Source organism: Podarcis bocagei, assembly GCF_964188305.1.
Source record: "Podarcis bocagei genome assembly, chromosome: 14".
Classification (NCBI taxonomy): domain Eukaryota; kingdom Metazoa; phylum Chordata; class Lepidosauria; order Squamata; family Lacertidae; genus Podarcis; species Podarcis bocagei.
In genome coordinates, this window is record NC_138139.1 from 32,322,335 (window position 1) to 32,337,261 (window position 14,927).

General features: G+C 50.1%; 1 protein-coding gene across 1 annotated transcript in view; it reads left to right on the forward strand.

Annotated features, from left to right (window-relative positions):
- PKD1 (polycystin 1, transient receptor potential channel interacting) overlaps positions 1–14,927 on the forward strand; it is a 120,188-nt gene that overhangs the window by 67,512 nt on the left and 37,749 nt on the right. The window contains 3 exon segments of the mRNA XM_081170802.1: positions 415–4,040; positions 5,690–5,836; positions 14,389–14,532. Coding sequence (XP_081026928.1) covers positions 415–4,040; positions 5,690–5,836; positions 14,389–14,532 — 3,917 coding nt within the window.

Consider the following 14,927-nt stretch of genomic DNA (forward strand, 5'->3'; position numbering starts at 1 on the left):
GTGGAAATGTTTCCAAACGGATCTGGATAACAACATAAGATTGGAAAAATGGGAAACTGAGAGAAACCGAAATTGACAGATTTCCCCTTCTCCATGAAACGAAATGAAATATTGTTGCTGTTGCCCTGCCTTTCCAACTAAAGGTGCCCAGAGCATCATGCAACAGAGCAGTAAAAACAGTACAGATTTTTTAAATTAAAAAAAATGATTAAGATGCAAACCAAAACATCCTGAAAAGTAAGCAATTCACAGTTGCTTATCTTTCATCTACCAAATATGCACATGTTGCTCAAAGAGAGAAACCACAGGAGTGGGAAGTTCTTACTCATTTCTCTCCCTCTCCCTCTCCCTCTCCCTCTCCCTCTCCACCTCTCCCCCCCTGCCCCCTTCTCCCCGGCCTGGTCACAAATGCAGGTGAATATATCCTGAGTGTTTTAGTATCCAATGAATTTGAGAACCTGACCTACACGATTCCTGTCCACATCTATACTTACCTGATGGAAGTGACCCTGGAAGTTGATGCAGATGTCTTGGTTGCTGGTCGCCCTGTCACTTTCAAAGCTGTCCCCCTGCCCTCTAGCTATGGGGTCTCTTACACCTGGGATTTTGGAGATGGCTCTGTGGCGTCTGTTCAAAGCCTGCCGGCAATAGTCCACACCTACAGCAACAAGGGGATGTACAACGTCAGTCTGAGAGCCAACAACACCATTAGTGCTGTAGAAACATTCCAGAGTTACCGTGTCTTTGAAGAGATTAGCGGGTTGCAGGTGGTTCTGGAGGAAGCAATGGAGCTCCGCACGCCAGTAGAGATCACCGCTTCCGTGGAAACAGGGGACAGCATCCTGTGGATATTCGACATGGGTGACGGGACCGTGGTGAACAGTTCCGTGGCATCCGTGATGCACATCTATTTAAAGGAGATGAATTGCACTGTAAACGTCACAGCAACGAATCCAGTCAACTCCGTTTCCCAAGCAGTTCCTGTCCGGATATTCGTGCTGATGGTTCTGAAGATCGAGCCTTCCACTTGTATCCCAGAGCATCCCGACGTACAACTCACTGCCTATGTTTCTGGTAACCCAGAGGACTACCTTTTTGACTGGACGTTTGGAGATGGGTCATCCAACGTCACTGTGAATGGGGACCCAACAGTGAGGCACAACTTCACCCGCAGTGGCACCTTTCACCTTTCTTTGGTCCTCTCAAGCAAGGTCAACAAAGCTCATTATTACACCGAGGTCTGTGTGGAGCCAGAGGTCACCAACGTCTCGCTGTTCATAAGGCCACAGTTTGTGAGACTGGGCAACGAAAGCAAGTTCCAAGTCACAGCTTTACCCCCTTACCCCTATCGCTACCTCTGGGACTTTGGGACAAACGAATCCACTCGGTTTGGTGGGACGGAAGTTAGTTACACCTACAAAGCCCCCGGCGTCTACTTGGTCACAGTGACAGTCTGCAACAATGTATCTTTCAATAACGACTCAGTGTTTGTGGAAGTCCAAGAGCCGGTTGGGGTCATCAGGATTGAGTCCAACGGCTCAAAGGTTTTGGAACTGAACCAAGTCTACCTGTTCTCTGCCAACGCTAGCGGGACCAACGTGAGCTATCTGTGGTACTTTGGGGATGGCATGAGCCAGCTGGGGAAATTCATCACCCACTCCTACAACAAGAGCGGCACCTATGCCATCACCCTGACGGGCTGGAACAATGTGAGCTTCCGTGAAGCAAGGCTTAATGTGACAGTGAAGAGGCGCCTCCAAGGCCTGACCATCAATGCCAGCAGGACGGTGGTGCCTCTAAATGGTTCTGTGAGCTTCACAGCCACCCTCCTGGCTGGCACTGCTACCCGGTACTCCTGGATCTTGTGCGACAGGTGCACCCCCATCCCCGGCTACTCCACCATCTCCTACACTTTCCGTTCAATTGGGACATTCAATGTGATCGTGACTGCAGAGAATGAAATTGGGTGCCTGCAGGACAGCATCTTCATCTATGTCTTGGAGCAGATCGAAGGGCTTCACATTGCCGGTGGCGACCTCATGGATGACACCTACTTCCCCACCAACAAGACGCTCCAGATGCAGGCGGCAGTGAGGGATGGCACCAACATCTCCTACAACTGGACTCTCCTGAAGGAAAACCACCCTGTGCAGACTTCTGCAGGGAAGACCTTCTCCCTGGTTGTCCTGGAAGCAGGGGTCTACGTCATCCACCTGAAAGCCACAAATATGCTGGGGAGCTCAACAGTGAACAAGACAGTGGAGTTCATTGAGCAGGTTGGTGTCTTGAAGCCCATCGCTTCCCCCAACCCTGCTGCAGTCAACATTTCTGTGAACATAAGTACGAGTGTCACTGCTGGGACTGGATTGATGTATGTTTGGTACCTGGAAGATGGTCTCTTTCTCCAAACTGCCTCCTCTGCCATCACACATTCCTTCCCAAGTCCTGGTGCCAAAGTTGTTACCGTTGTGGCAGAGAACAAATTTGGCTCTGCCAACGCAACGCTTGTGGTGTACATTCAGGAGCCCATCATAGGGGTGAGGATCAGGACTGTGAGGCTGAATTATACTGGCTATGTTGAGTCAGGCTCAGAGGTAAACTTCTCTGGGGAGCTGGAAAGGGGTTCTGACGTAGCTTGGACCTGGAAACTGCTGAACACCACCATATGTGGGCAAAGAGTGGCCTTGACATTCCCCTCACCTGGAGTCTTCTCCGTCTGCTTAAATGCTTCCAACGATGTCAGCTGGGATGTGGCCTGCCACAGCGTGACCGTGGAAGACCCAATTCAGGGCCTAAAACTCACTGTGGGCAAGGAGGTGCTGGAGCCTGGGGAAGAGGTCAACTTTGTCATTGGGATGGCTTCTGGTTCCTCTGTGAGCTATAAGATGAGTGTCGGCGGGAACCATTCCATGGCACTCAACTCTTCCAGCTTCACCTATACATTCACCCAGGTTGGAGATTACTTAGTAAGGGTGACTGCAGAGAACCACATCAGTGTGGACTACACGGAAGTCCTCATTGTGGTGCTGGAGGCCATCCATGGCTTGAAGGTCGCAGACTGCTGTGAGCAAGGCATGCCTGTTGGAGTAGAGAGGCGCTTCACAGCTGAGGTTGACAGTGGCTCGCGGGTGTCATATTTGTGGCAGCTCTCCTTGGAGGGAGACCACGGGCGCTCCCAGGTCCGCGTGGAAGGCCGAAGCATCTCTTATACCCCGGAAGCTGCAGGTCGGCTGGAGATCCATCTCACCGCTTGGAACCGTCTGGGCAGCTTGAACATAACCATTGTGATAGAAGTCCAAGACATCATAACACAACTTTCCCTCCTGCCTGTCAGCTCCTTTGCTAACCGGACGACAACGTTTGAGGTGTCTGTGCTGCCCAGCGCAAGGCAAGTTGCCTTTTGGTGGCACTTTGGAGATGGTTCTCCAGCTCAAAGGACAAGGGTGCCATCCGCCAGCCATACCTACCTAAGGCATGGGGATTACTTGGTGGAAGTGAACGCCTCCAACCTCATCAGCTTCTCCATTGCCCAGCTCACCATCACAGTCCAGGTGCTGGAATGCGAAGAGCCAGAAGCTGAGTTGGCGTTACCTGGGCAAGTGGTCATGAAGCGGTCGCAGAAGAATTACTTGGAAGCCCAGCTTGACTTGCGGGGCTGCACTAGGTACCAGACCAAGTACGTGTGGGAGATTTACAAAGCCCCCAGCTGCCTGCAACTGGGCGCCTCTGACAAAGTCCTCCTGTCCAACGTAGACGTGAGCCGGCCGCAGTTGGTCATCCCCAAGCTGGCGCTCGACCTGGGCACCTACTGCTTTAAGTTCCTGGTCTCTTTCGGAGACACACCACTGTCCAAGAGCATTTTCGCAAACGTGACTGTCACGCCTAACAAGCTGGTGCCCATCATTGATGGAGGATCGTACCGTGTGTGGTCCAGCACCCGGGACCTGATCTTGGATGGGGAGAAATCGTATGACCCTAACCTAGAAGACTGGGAACAGACGCCGTTACATTATCAGTGGTCTTGTATGTCTTCCTCCAAGGTAAGCAAGCCCTGGGCTTTGAGTGAAGGAGCAGCTGGGTGGGGGCGCACTTTTGGGTAATTTCCATCATTCTAAATACTTAGACGTGGGTAGCGCTGTGGTCTAAACCACAGAGTCTAGGGCTTGCCAATCAGAAGGTCAGTGGTTCAAATCCCCACGACGGGGTGAGCTCCCGTTGCTCGGTCCCTGCTCCTGCCAACCTAGCAGTTCAAAAGCACGTCAAAGTGCAAGTAGATAAATAGGTACCGCTCTGGCGGGAAGGTAAACAGCATTTCCATACGCTGCTCTGGTTCTCCAGAGTCATGCTGGCCACATGACCCGGAAGCTGTCTGCAGACAAACTCCAGCTCCTCGGCCTATAGAGCGAGATGAGCGCTGCAACGCCAGAACCCTAATGGTCTGGGTACCTTTACCTTTACCTTTTAAAGACTTAGAAGCCTGGTCTGGAACTAGTGCTGCAGGAGATCTGTACTTTGAGAAGGGGGAGGGGCATTGTGAGCTGAGACCCCATGTCCCCATTCTCCCCCTGCTTTCTGCCTTGTTGTGTTTTGCTTTTTGGATTGGCAACTGGGAGGGGGGGCACAGCAACTGGATTTGGCTTAAGGCTTGCTGAGCTCCAGACTGGCTGCATTGACGCAATATATTTAAGGCACATTCCCTCCCCCCAAAGAATATTAGGAGTTGTAGATGGTTCAGGTTGCTGGGGGTGTAGCTCTTTGAGGGATAAACTAAAGTTCCCAGGGTTCTTTGGGGGGGAAGGGAGGTGTGGACAAAATTTAGTTTAAATGTATGGCATGTATGTGGCGTAAAACTGAATTCTAGAGATGCAAGCGGGTGGGGGTTTATTAGGTCATCTAAACCCCCCTGCTCAATGCAGAAAATCCAGCTAGATCAAGGAGAGCCCCCACCTCATCCCTAGGTGATTGATTCCTATGCACTGGAAACCATAATTTGATTAACCAACTCCCAAATCAGATTAGCCTTTTTGGCAGTCACATCACACTGCTGTCTCAGGTTCAGCTTGGGATCAGCTACAATCGTGAGATCCACCTGTTCTGCTGACAAGCCAGGTATTTCCTATCCTGTGCATTGGATTCCCACCCCACAAAGAAGTTTTTTTCATTAGACTGCAGTGGTGTTTTCCCATTAAACACCCTCAGTTTAAATGTTTGACTTCCCTTCCCCAATTTTAGGAACAGAGCCCCAGGACTGTGCAGGGACACTCACCTGCCCTGATTCACACCATCTTTATTTTGCTATCTTTCATGACTGTTCCAAAATTGTATTTTGGCGGCACACATATTTTGCCCTGAAGTATGCCCTACAAGAAAAGCAACCCAAAAGTTTGGCCATCGGAGGCCATTTGTAGGTGTGGAAGTTGCATTTATTCTTACTCACTTCCCCTCTTTCCTTTGGCATGCCAACCTGGCGTCCTTAAGATTTTGGAGTACAGCTCCCATCAGCTCCAGCCAGCCCTGCCATGGTTGGCGCAGCCTGTTTTAACAAGATGAGGGTACTAGAACAGGAAGAAGTTTGACATATACCCAGGTTCTGGTCTCAGACCCTCAGGACAGGACTGACCTTCTGTTTTAAGGCAGGTTTTGAATGTCTCCTCTGCCCTCCTCCTCCCTGTTTCCTTGTGTGCAACAGAGCTCATCTGCGGGGTGTGCACTCAACTTCACTGCCACAGGGGGAGTCGTTACCGTTTCCCGATCCATACTGGAAGCAGATGTGGAGTACACATTCGACCTTGCCGTCTGGAAAACGGGGATGAGTCCTGAAGCTACGAATCAAACGGTTAGTGTCATGGAGTCCTCTCTGTTCTTCATCCTCAAACAGTACCTTCCTGTACTGCCGTTGTGGGTTTCTTCAGGGCAATAGGGAAAGGCAGGCTCATACTCTCCTTGAGAATGCCCCTCCACTGGTACTTAATTGTGTGAACAGCCACGCAGGGCCCTAGTCCGTACTGATGATCGTGGTGCTCTGTTGAGACTGCATTTAGGTCCCTGGAATTAGAGCCACACACACCTGCCTCCCCGATGAATCTGAGAATTTGTTCTGTCTCCATCAGCCCCAGCCATCATGGCAGTGCTATCCAGAACAAAACTTCCCATTTTTAAGCATTCACATCACCTCACACATATTCTCTGTAATGCTTGCAATACCCGTAAGCTATACACTACCATTGTTACTGTAGTAATGTTATTGTTTTTGTTCTTACATTTCTATCCCATGTTTCCTCCAAGGAGCTCACGGTGGTTTACATGGTTCTGCCTCCTCTCCATTTTATCCTCACAAGAACTCTGTGGGGTAGATTAGAGCGAGAGACAGTGACTGGCCCAATGTCACCCATTGAGCTTCATGACTGAGAGGGAATTTGAACTCTCGCCTGCAAGGTCTGAGTCTGACACTCTAACCATTATGCCACACTAGTGTTTCATGTTCATGGCTGAGGCTGAGGTTCTGAGGTGAAGTTTGAGCCGAGAAGTCCCAGGATTTCTGCTCCCATAGATATTTCACTGCTGTTCGCTGTACCACCACTAGCATGTGGCCCCTGGAAAGTTGCTCACGAAGGAATGTGGCCCTTGGACTGAAAATGCCCCTCCTCCCAAAAGTGCACAAGTGGGATAGGATGAACTCTGATTTAGGAGTCCTTGGTTTGCATTCTGGCTCTACCACAGATTCACAGTGTGACTGTGGTGAAGTCAGTCTCCTGTGGCTTCAGCTCCCCCATCGGCCACAGGAGAAGGGCAGCAAGGGAAACATGTTAAAGATTGCAAAGGAAATTGAAAGTGCTGCTTTCATTGATAAGCAGCAGGTCCTAAAGGTCCCCCCCCCCCACACACACACAAGTTGCTATATGTGGAGTCCTACCTTTGGTGCCTCTAGCTCAGTACTGGCTACACTGGCAGACAGTGACTTGAAGTGATGGCATGAGACAGGAGTTAGTAATGCAGGTGAGCTGTGCAGAAGCACACTAGCAAGCATGCTCCAAGCAAGCTGCCGGCTAGCTCTACTGAGGCTCTTTTTATTAGCAGAAGTCAGTAATTGGAAACAGTAGTGAAACCACCCTGAACTTAATGTATTTCTATCTACGCACATTTCCAGCATTAGCAAGTACACGTGTCAGCAGGTGCTTCCCTCGAATGTTCCCCCCGATCCTTGATTACGTCTGTGTTCCCCGCCATGCTCCAGCCAAGCGATATGTCTAGCAAACCAGTTGTGAAAGGACAAAAGGTCAGGGGGGAAACCCTGTATTCTAGCCAAGAAGGCAAAAGGTCTGGGAAAGCAGGCATAACGCTCCTTGACATACTGTTGCACGTCTGGTGCAAGGTTTGCCCTCGCAAAGCGGAGCGTTGCCTCTACAGTGACTCTCCAAGGTTTCAGGCAGAGAGTCTCTCCTAGCCCTTCCTGGAGATACCATTAGGAAATGAACTTGGAGCTTTTTGTATGCAAAGCAAGTGCTGTATCAATATTCCTTTTATATTCCATCTATATTCCTTCCACTAAAATGTAAGATTCCAGTTCTCATGGTTCTGAATAAATGGCTGACTTAAACAGGAACATAGGAAGCCGCCTTATACTGAGTCAGTATTGTTTACACTGACTGGCAGCAGCTCTCCATGTTTTCAGGCAGGGGGTGTTTCTTAGCCCTACCAGGGATTGACATTGGGATCATCCTCTTCCTACACAGACCTGCCATATGTGAAATCATTGGCCCATCTGGCCCATCACTGTTGTCTCTGCAAAGGTCTCTCCAAGCCTCAAGGGCAGAGGGAGCTCGTCCCCAACCCTGATACCTCAGTCTTTTTTACCTGGAGATGCCATTGCGGATTGAACCTGGGACCTTCTGCATGCAAACCAGATGCTCTCCTACTGAGCTACATGGCTCCCATTCCTGCAAGGAGACAGCTGCCAGATAGATTAGGATAGCCCAGTGTGTTGAGTGGGGTTGCAGAGGCAGGCGTGAAATGCCCAGAGTTGCCCATCTACAAATATGAACATTAGGAGAGAAAAAGAAGCCTTTTGCTGATAGCCGAGGCTTTTCTTTTTTGCTTTTCTTCCCATGGTGCCTTGGGGAAAGCAGAGGGAGAGAGGGAGGGCAACATACGCACACTTTCCCCCTTCTTTTTTAAATAACTGCACCTATCGGTAGGCTGCAAAACAAAACTGAGCAGCAAAAGGAATCTGCAGGCCAAAAAACCTTATGGTTTCTATCACCAGCTCCAGGAGAGGCTTGGCAACCCGAGATGCCGTTTGTCTGCAAGTGGAAATTCTTACTGCCTTGATCTCCCTCTTGCTCTTCTCCTTCTTTCCTTTTGTGTGTGTGTGTGTGTTGTTCTTTTGGAAACTGAAGACTGGAAGGAAAGAGGAAGGTGCGGGGGGGGGGGGGAGGCAGAAAGAACCAAAGTCAAATTGATAGTCTTTCAAGGACATTCCGTACAATCTCGCTTGCATACATGAATGCAAAACAATGATTTGACTGTCGCAGGAACGGGAGGAACAGATGGGGCCCTTCAATCTTGCTCTGCGGAGAGAGGGCTTTGGTGCTCTTTTAACAGCCTGCCACATTAAACCGCAGCTCTATCGCTACTGTCAAAAATGCCTATTATCGCCAGAAGCCTCAAGAGACAGCCTTGGCTTCTGGAGTTATTTAGAGTTGCATGGAGATAATGGCGCAATAGCAGGAATATCTCACAGTTGCCATAGCTCAGTGATAGAGCATCTGCTTTGTATTGCAGAAGGCCCCAGGTATAACCCCCAGCATCTCCAGGTAGGGTTGGGAAAGAATTTGTAATAATCTAAGAAGAGCTTTCTGGATTGAGAGTTTTTGGATTTGGATGATATCCCACTTTATCACTACCTGAAGGAGTCTCAAAGCGGCTAACATTCTCCTTTCCCTTCCTCCCCCACAACAAACACTCTGTGAGGTGAGTGGGGCTGAGAGACTTCAGAGAAGTGTGACTGGCCCAAGGTCACCCAGCAGCTGCATGTGGAGGAGCAGGGAAGCGAACCCGGTTCACCAGATTACAGTCCACCGGTCTTAACCACTACACCACACTGGCTCATCAAAGGCCCACCATAGTCCAGCATCCTGCTCTCACAGAGGCCACCCAGATGCCCCAAAGGGAAACCTGCAGGCAGGACCTGAGCACAAGAACAACTCTCCCCTCCTGTGGTTTCCAGCAACTGGTATTCAGAAGCATTGCTGCCTCCAACCATGAAGGCAGAGCTTTCTTCTTTGGCCATCACTCATAGCCGAGTAAGATTGTTTTCCATGAACATGGCAGAGCATAGCAATCATGGCTACTTGGCACCAATAGCCCTCTCCTCCATGAATTTGCCCAGTCTTCTTTTGAAGCCATTCAGGTTGGTGGCCAGAACCGCCTCCCGTCGGAGTGAGTTCCATAGTTTAACCACATGTTATATTATTCCCTGGAGAGATGCTGCCAGTTAGTGCAGACAGTATTGAGGTAGCTGGACCAATGATCTGGCTCATTATGAGACCGTTTCCTACGCTGTTGGAGAGACAAGTGTTTCGTGGAAGTGGAGGCCATCCTGGGGTGCCAGGGTTTAGCAAAGCATTTCCCTGTGGAACCCAGCTGGGAATTCCAAGCATTTGCCATTCAGTTCTCATTTCCAAGCCTTTTTCATACTTGCCCTTTTGACTCATTGTGTGTTGTTTGCTTAATCAGTCAGCAGTCCTGTTTTCAATTGCCTAATTGAGGGAAACCTTGGTGAACAGTATTCCCCTTTCTCCAATAATAATAATAATAATAATAATAAATTTTATTTATATCCCGCCCTCCCCAGCCAAGCCGGGCTCAGGGCGGCTAACAACAGTCAAATAAACAATCAAATAATAGCACATTCTAAAAATATTTCATTATAAAAATTAGTTAAAATCAAATTGATGGCAACCGATTAAACAAAATTCTGTGCAGGTTGCCAGAGGAGGGAGTCAGGCTGCGCCCTGACCAAAGGCCTGGCGGAACAACTCTGTCTTGCAGGCCCTGCGGAAGGATGTCAGGTCTCGCAGGGCCCTAGTCTCTTGTGACAGAGCGTTCCACCAGGTTGGAGCTGCAGCCGAGAAGGCCCTGGCTCTAGTTGAGGCCAGCCTAACCTCTCTGAGGCCTGGGACCTTGAGGGTGTTATTATTTGCAGACCGTAGGTTTCTCTGTGGGGCATACCAGGAGAGGCGGTCCCGTAGGTACGAGGGTCCTAGGCCGTATAGGGCTTTAAAGGTTAAAACCAGCACCTTAAACCTGATCCTGTACTCCACCGGGAGCCAGTGCAGCTGGTATAGTACTGGATGAATGTGATCTCGCAGCGAAGACCCCATAAGGAGTCTCGCCGCGGCATTCTGCACCCGCTGGAGTTTCTGGGTCAGTCTCAAGGGCAGCCCCACGTAGAGCGAGTTACAATAATCCAGCCTGGAGGTGACCGTCGCATGGATCACAGTGGCTAGGTCAGGGCGAGAAAGATAAGGGGCCAACTGCTTAGCTTGGCGGAGATGAAAAAATGCCGCCTTTGTTATAGCTGTAATCTGCGCCTCCATAGAGAGGGAGGTATCGAAGATTACACCCAGACTCTTAACGGACGGTGCTGGCACTAATTGCACCCCCGCAAGAGATGGGAGTTGCCCCCTCGATCCCATATCGTCCCGCCCCAGCCAGAGGACCTCTGTCTTCGAAGGATTTAACTTCAACCGGCTCCCACGTAACCATCCAGCCACAGCTTCCAGACATCTGGTCAGTGTGTCTGGGGCCGAGTTAGGATGGCCATCCATCAACAGATAGAGTTGGGTGTCATCAGCATACTGATGGCAACCCAGCCCAAAACTCCGGACAAGCTGGGCGAGGGGGCGCATAAAGATGTTAAAAAGCATCGGGGAGAGAATCGCACCCTGAGGCACTCCACACACCAAGGAGTGACGCGATGACAATTCCCCCCCAAGCGCCACCCTCTGTCCCCGATCAGAGAGAAACGAGCGCAGCCATTGAAGGACTGTGCCCTGGATCCCCACGTCGGCAAGGCGGTGGTCCAGGAGTTCGTGATCGACCATGTCAAAGGCTGCTGACAGATCTAAAAGAATCAGCAGCCCCGACCCGCCTCGATCCAGCTGTCTGCGGAGATCATCTGTTAGGGCGACCAGAGCCGTCTCGGTCCCATGGCCAGCACGGAAGCCGGACTGGAATGGATCCAAAGCAGATGTTTCATCCAGGAACCTACCAAGCTGTTCAGCAACCGCTCTCTCAATCACCTTACCCAGGAATGGAAGATTCGAGACCGGGCGGTAATTGGATAGATCTAAGGGATCTAATGATATTTTCTTTAAGAGCGGACGCACCACCGCCTCCTTCAGTTCCCCTGGGAATATCCCGGTGCCAAGGGACAAATTGATGATATCCCCCAGGGGGGCCCGCACCTCGTCTGGACACGCTCTAATCAGCCATGACGGGCACGGGTCAAGAGGACAGGTGGTGGGCTTTCCAGCTTGGAGGAATCTGTCCACATCGGCTGGAGATATCCGGTCAAAGTGGTCCAATACTGGACCCGAGGACAGTCGAGGGGCCTCCAGTTCCTTTATTGTATCCAAATTGGCAGGGAGGTCATGGCGGAGCAACAGGACCTTCTCCGCAAAAAAGCTCGCAAATGCCTCACAGCTGTGTGTCAGATTGTTATTTAAATTTGGCTGTCCTTCAAGGGACGTTAAAGACCGAATTATACTAAATAATTGCGCCGGGCGAGAGCTAGCGGATGCAATGGAGGCTGAGAAGTAAGACTTCTTAGCGGCCTTCACTGCCATCTCATAGGTTTTCATAAAAACCCTATAAGATGTTCTTGAGGCTCCGTCACGGGCACCCCGCCATACTCGTTCTAGCCGTCTGAGGTCCCGCTTCATTTTCCGAAGCTCCTCGGTAAACCAGGGAGCCCGGTTTCTGCGGGGTCGCAGAGGGCGCTTAGGTGCGATCTCATCGATGGCTGCCAGGAGCTGGGTATTCCAGCCCTCAACAAGCTCAGTCAATGAGTCGCCAGGGGGAGCAAGGTCCCGCAAGGCCTGACGGAATCTATTAGGGTCCATCAGCCTCCGCGGGCGAGCCCAAATTGGCTCGCCACCTAAGCGGGGTGGGGGTGGAAAATCAATCCTGGCTTTCAGTGCGTAGTGATCAGACCATGGCACCTTCATCGAGGGAGACATGATCACATCTATACCGGCGCCAAAGATCAAATCCAGCGTGTGGCCTGCTTGATGTGTGGGGCCCGAAACAAACTGGGAGAGCCCTAGTGTCGCCATGGAAGACACCAGGTCCAGAGCCTGTGAGGAGGGAGTGGCATCAGCATGGATGTTGAAGTCCCCCAGTACCAATAGGTTGGGGAACTCCAAGGCCCAGCCAGCCACCGCCTCCAATAGGCCTGACAGGGTGGCTGCTGGTGCGCTAGGTGGCCGGTACACCAGCCAGACAGCCAAGCTCACCTCGGAGCCCCACACTAGGCCAACACATTCAATGCCGGGGATCGATGGCGATGGTAGAGCCCTGAAAGAACAGTCTTCTCGGATTAATAATGCCACCCCTCCCCCCCGGCCCACAGTCCGCGACTGGTGGAGGACGGAGAAACCCGGGGGCGCCATCTCTCGTAAGGTGACAGTTTCCCCTTCGCGCACCCAGGTCTCCGTCACACAAGCCAGGTCAACCCCCTGCGAGGTGAAGAAGTCTCGCAGGGTGGCGGTTTTTTTGCCTATAGACCTGGCATTGCACAACACCAGTGACGGAGGTGAGTAATCCTTGCTCACCCTACCTTCGTCCCTCGGGATGGGGCGCAGATTGGAAGGGGTACGAGCATATCCATATCTCGATCCCCTTCGCCTATGACATCTGCCCCCACCGCCATACCTCCCTCGCCCCACTACGGTAGCAATCCCAAGCCTCAAACCAACCTCCATTTACAGAATAGAAACAAGTCAAATCCAAAACAATTGTACCAACACAACAAATCCCCACCCCACTCAATAGCCAACCCCCAAACCAAACTAAAACAGAACAAAATAGAAATACATCAATAAAAACCACCGTTCATGGTGGGACAACAAAGTAAAAAATAAAAGCCCCTATAAAACATTTTAAAATATATAAAAACATATTAAGCATTTGCCCAACCATCCACAGTTGGGCAATAGCTTCAGTGGGACCAACCAAAGTGTTACACAAGTGTGGAAAGCTTTTGAGTTCTCCAGAACTCTTCATCATCAAGTGGTTACACAAAGCAGGAGCTAGGGGTGGGTGGAATGAAGAAAAAACCATAAAAACCAACAGGACTCCCAAAGTAGTCTGAAGAGGCAGCCATGAGGTCAGCTTGCAGAGTTGATTCTAAGATGGAGATATGGGCTGAACAAGTCCCTCCCAAGTGTTGTAGGTAGCAGGTTATAAACTTAGGATTCTGCGACTAAGGCATCTAAGAGAAACGTTAAACACAACATATCTGATGTAGGCAGGAAGCAGAAGCAAAGATAAATTTGGCCGCCTTTAATTTAGTGAAGCCTGGGATAAATTTGATGAAAAAATCCCCTGGAGCCAAGTTGTGTAGTATTAACTAATGGAGGGAATGTTAACCTCAAAATGCAAGGGCCCTCTTGTGGGGTTGGGAAATCATCACTCTTTGTCTGTAGATTCCAGCTGTGTGAAAAAGGGCCTGTTCATGCCAGCCTTCCCTGAACTGGTACCCAGCAGATGTTTTGGAATACAGCTCCCATTAGCCCCAGCCAGCATAGCCGTTTTATGATGCTGGGGCTGATGAGAACTGTAGTCCAAAATACTGTAGGGTGTCAGGCTAGGGAAGGTTGTTTTTGATGAACGTGGAATCATCCTAGTCCTGTAAGAGAAAATACCTTCTAGGCCTGTATGTCACATGGACTGCCTCTCTTTTCCCCTGCCCCTGGTCATCCTATAGATTACAGCCTACATCGTGCGAAATGATTATTTTAAGTAACAGAACGAATCACACAAAATGATGGGGAAATTATGTAAATCCATTAATTTTGCAGAATTTATGTTTATTTAATAGAAATTATATACTGCTCAATGATTAAAATCTCTAAGCAGTTTACATAAAATATACCTTGAAATTACCAATAAAATCAGATGTTACAAACAAGTTAACCTAAAAAGAAAAGAAAAGAAATATATTGGTTGTGGGATTCAGGGGCTCATGGTGCAGAATTCAGATTCCCATAGTTCAGAATTCTGCTCTTTCTTCTTAACACAGACTCTGCTTGCTCCAGTTCTCCTCTGGGGAGGGATTCTGCTGACACCTCTGCTTCTGTGGGCTCACTGTGCTTTCTCTCCCAGGTGCTACTGAAGAAGGGGACCGTCCCCATCGTCTCCCTGGAGTGTGTCTCTTGCAAGGCCCAGTCTGTCTACGAAGTGAGCCGCAGCTCCTATGTGTACCTGGAGGGGACCTGCTTGAACTGCCAAAATAATTCCAAACAGGGGGTAAGGTGGCCGTTGGATGTTTCTGGGGTCAGCCTTGCACAGTCAATTGCCAGCTAATTGGGTGCCTGGATGTGCCCACTATAACTAGGAACATAAGAAGAGCCCTGCTAGATCATACCATTGGCTTATCTAGTCCAGCATCCTGACCAGATGGGAAACCCGCAAAGCAGGTCTAGAGCACAGGAGCACTCTCCCATCATGTGTGTTCTAGCAACTGGTATTCAAAAGCATTGCCACCTCTGACTATGGAGACAGAGCATAGTCATCCTGGCCATCAATAGCCCTCTCTACCATGAATTTTCCTAGTCGTCTTTTAAAGCCATCCTAGTTGGTGGGGGAGATAGTTCCATACTTTAACGATGCAATGCATGAAGGATTCCTTTTTTTTTACCCAT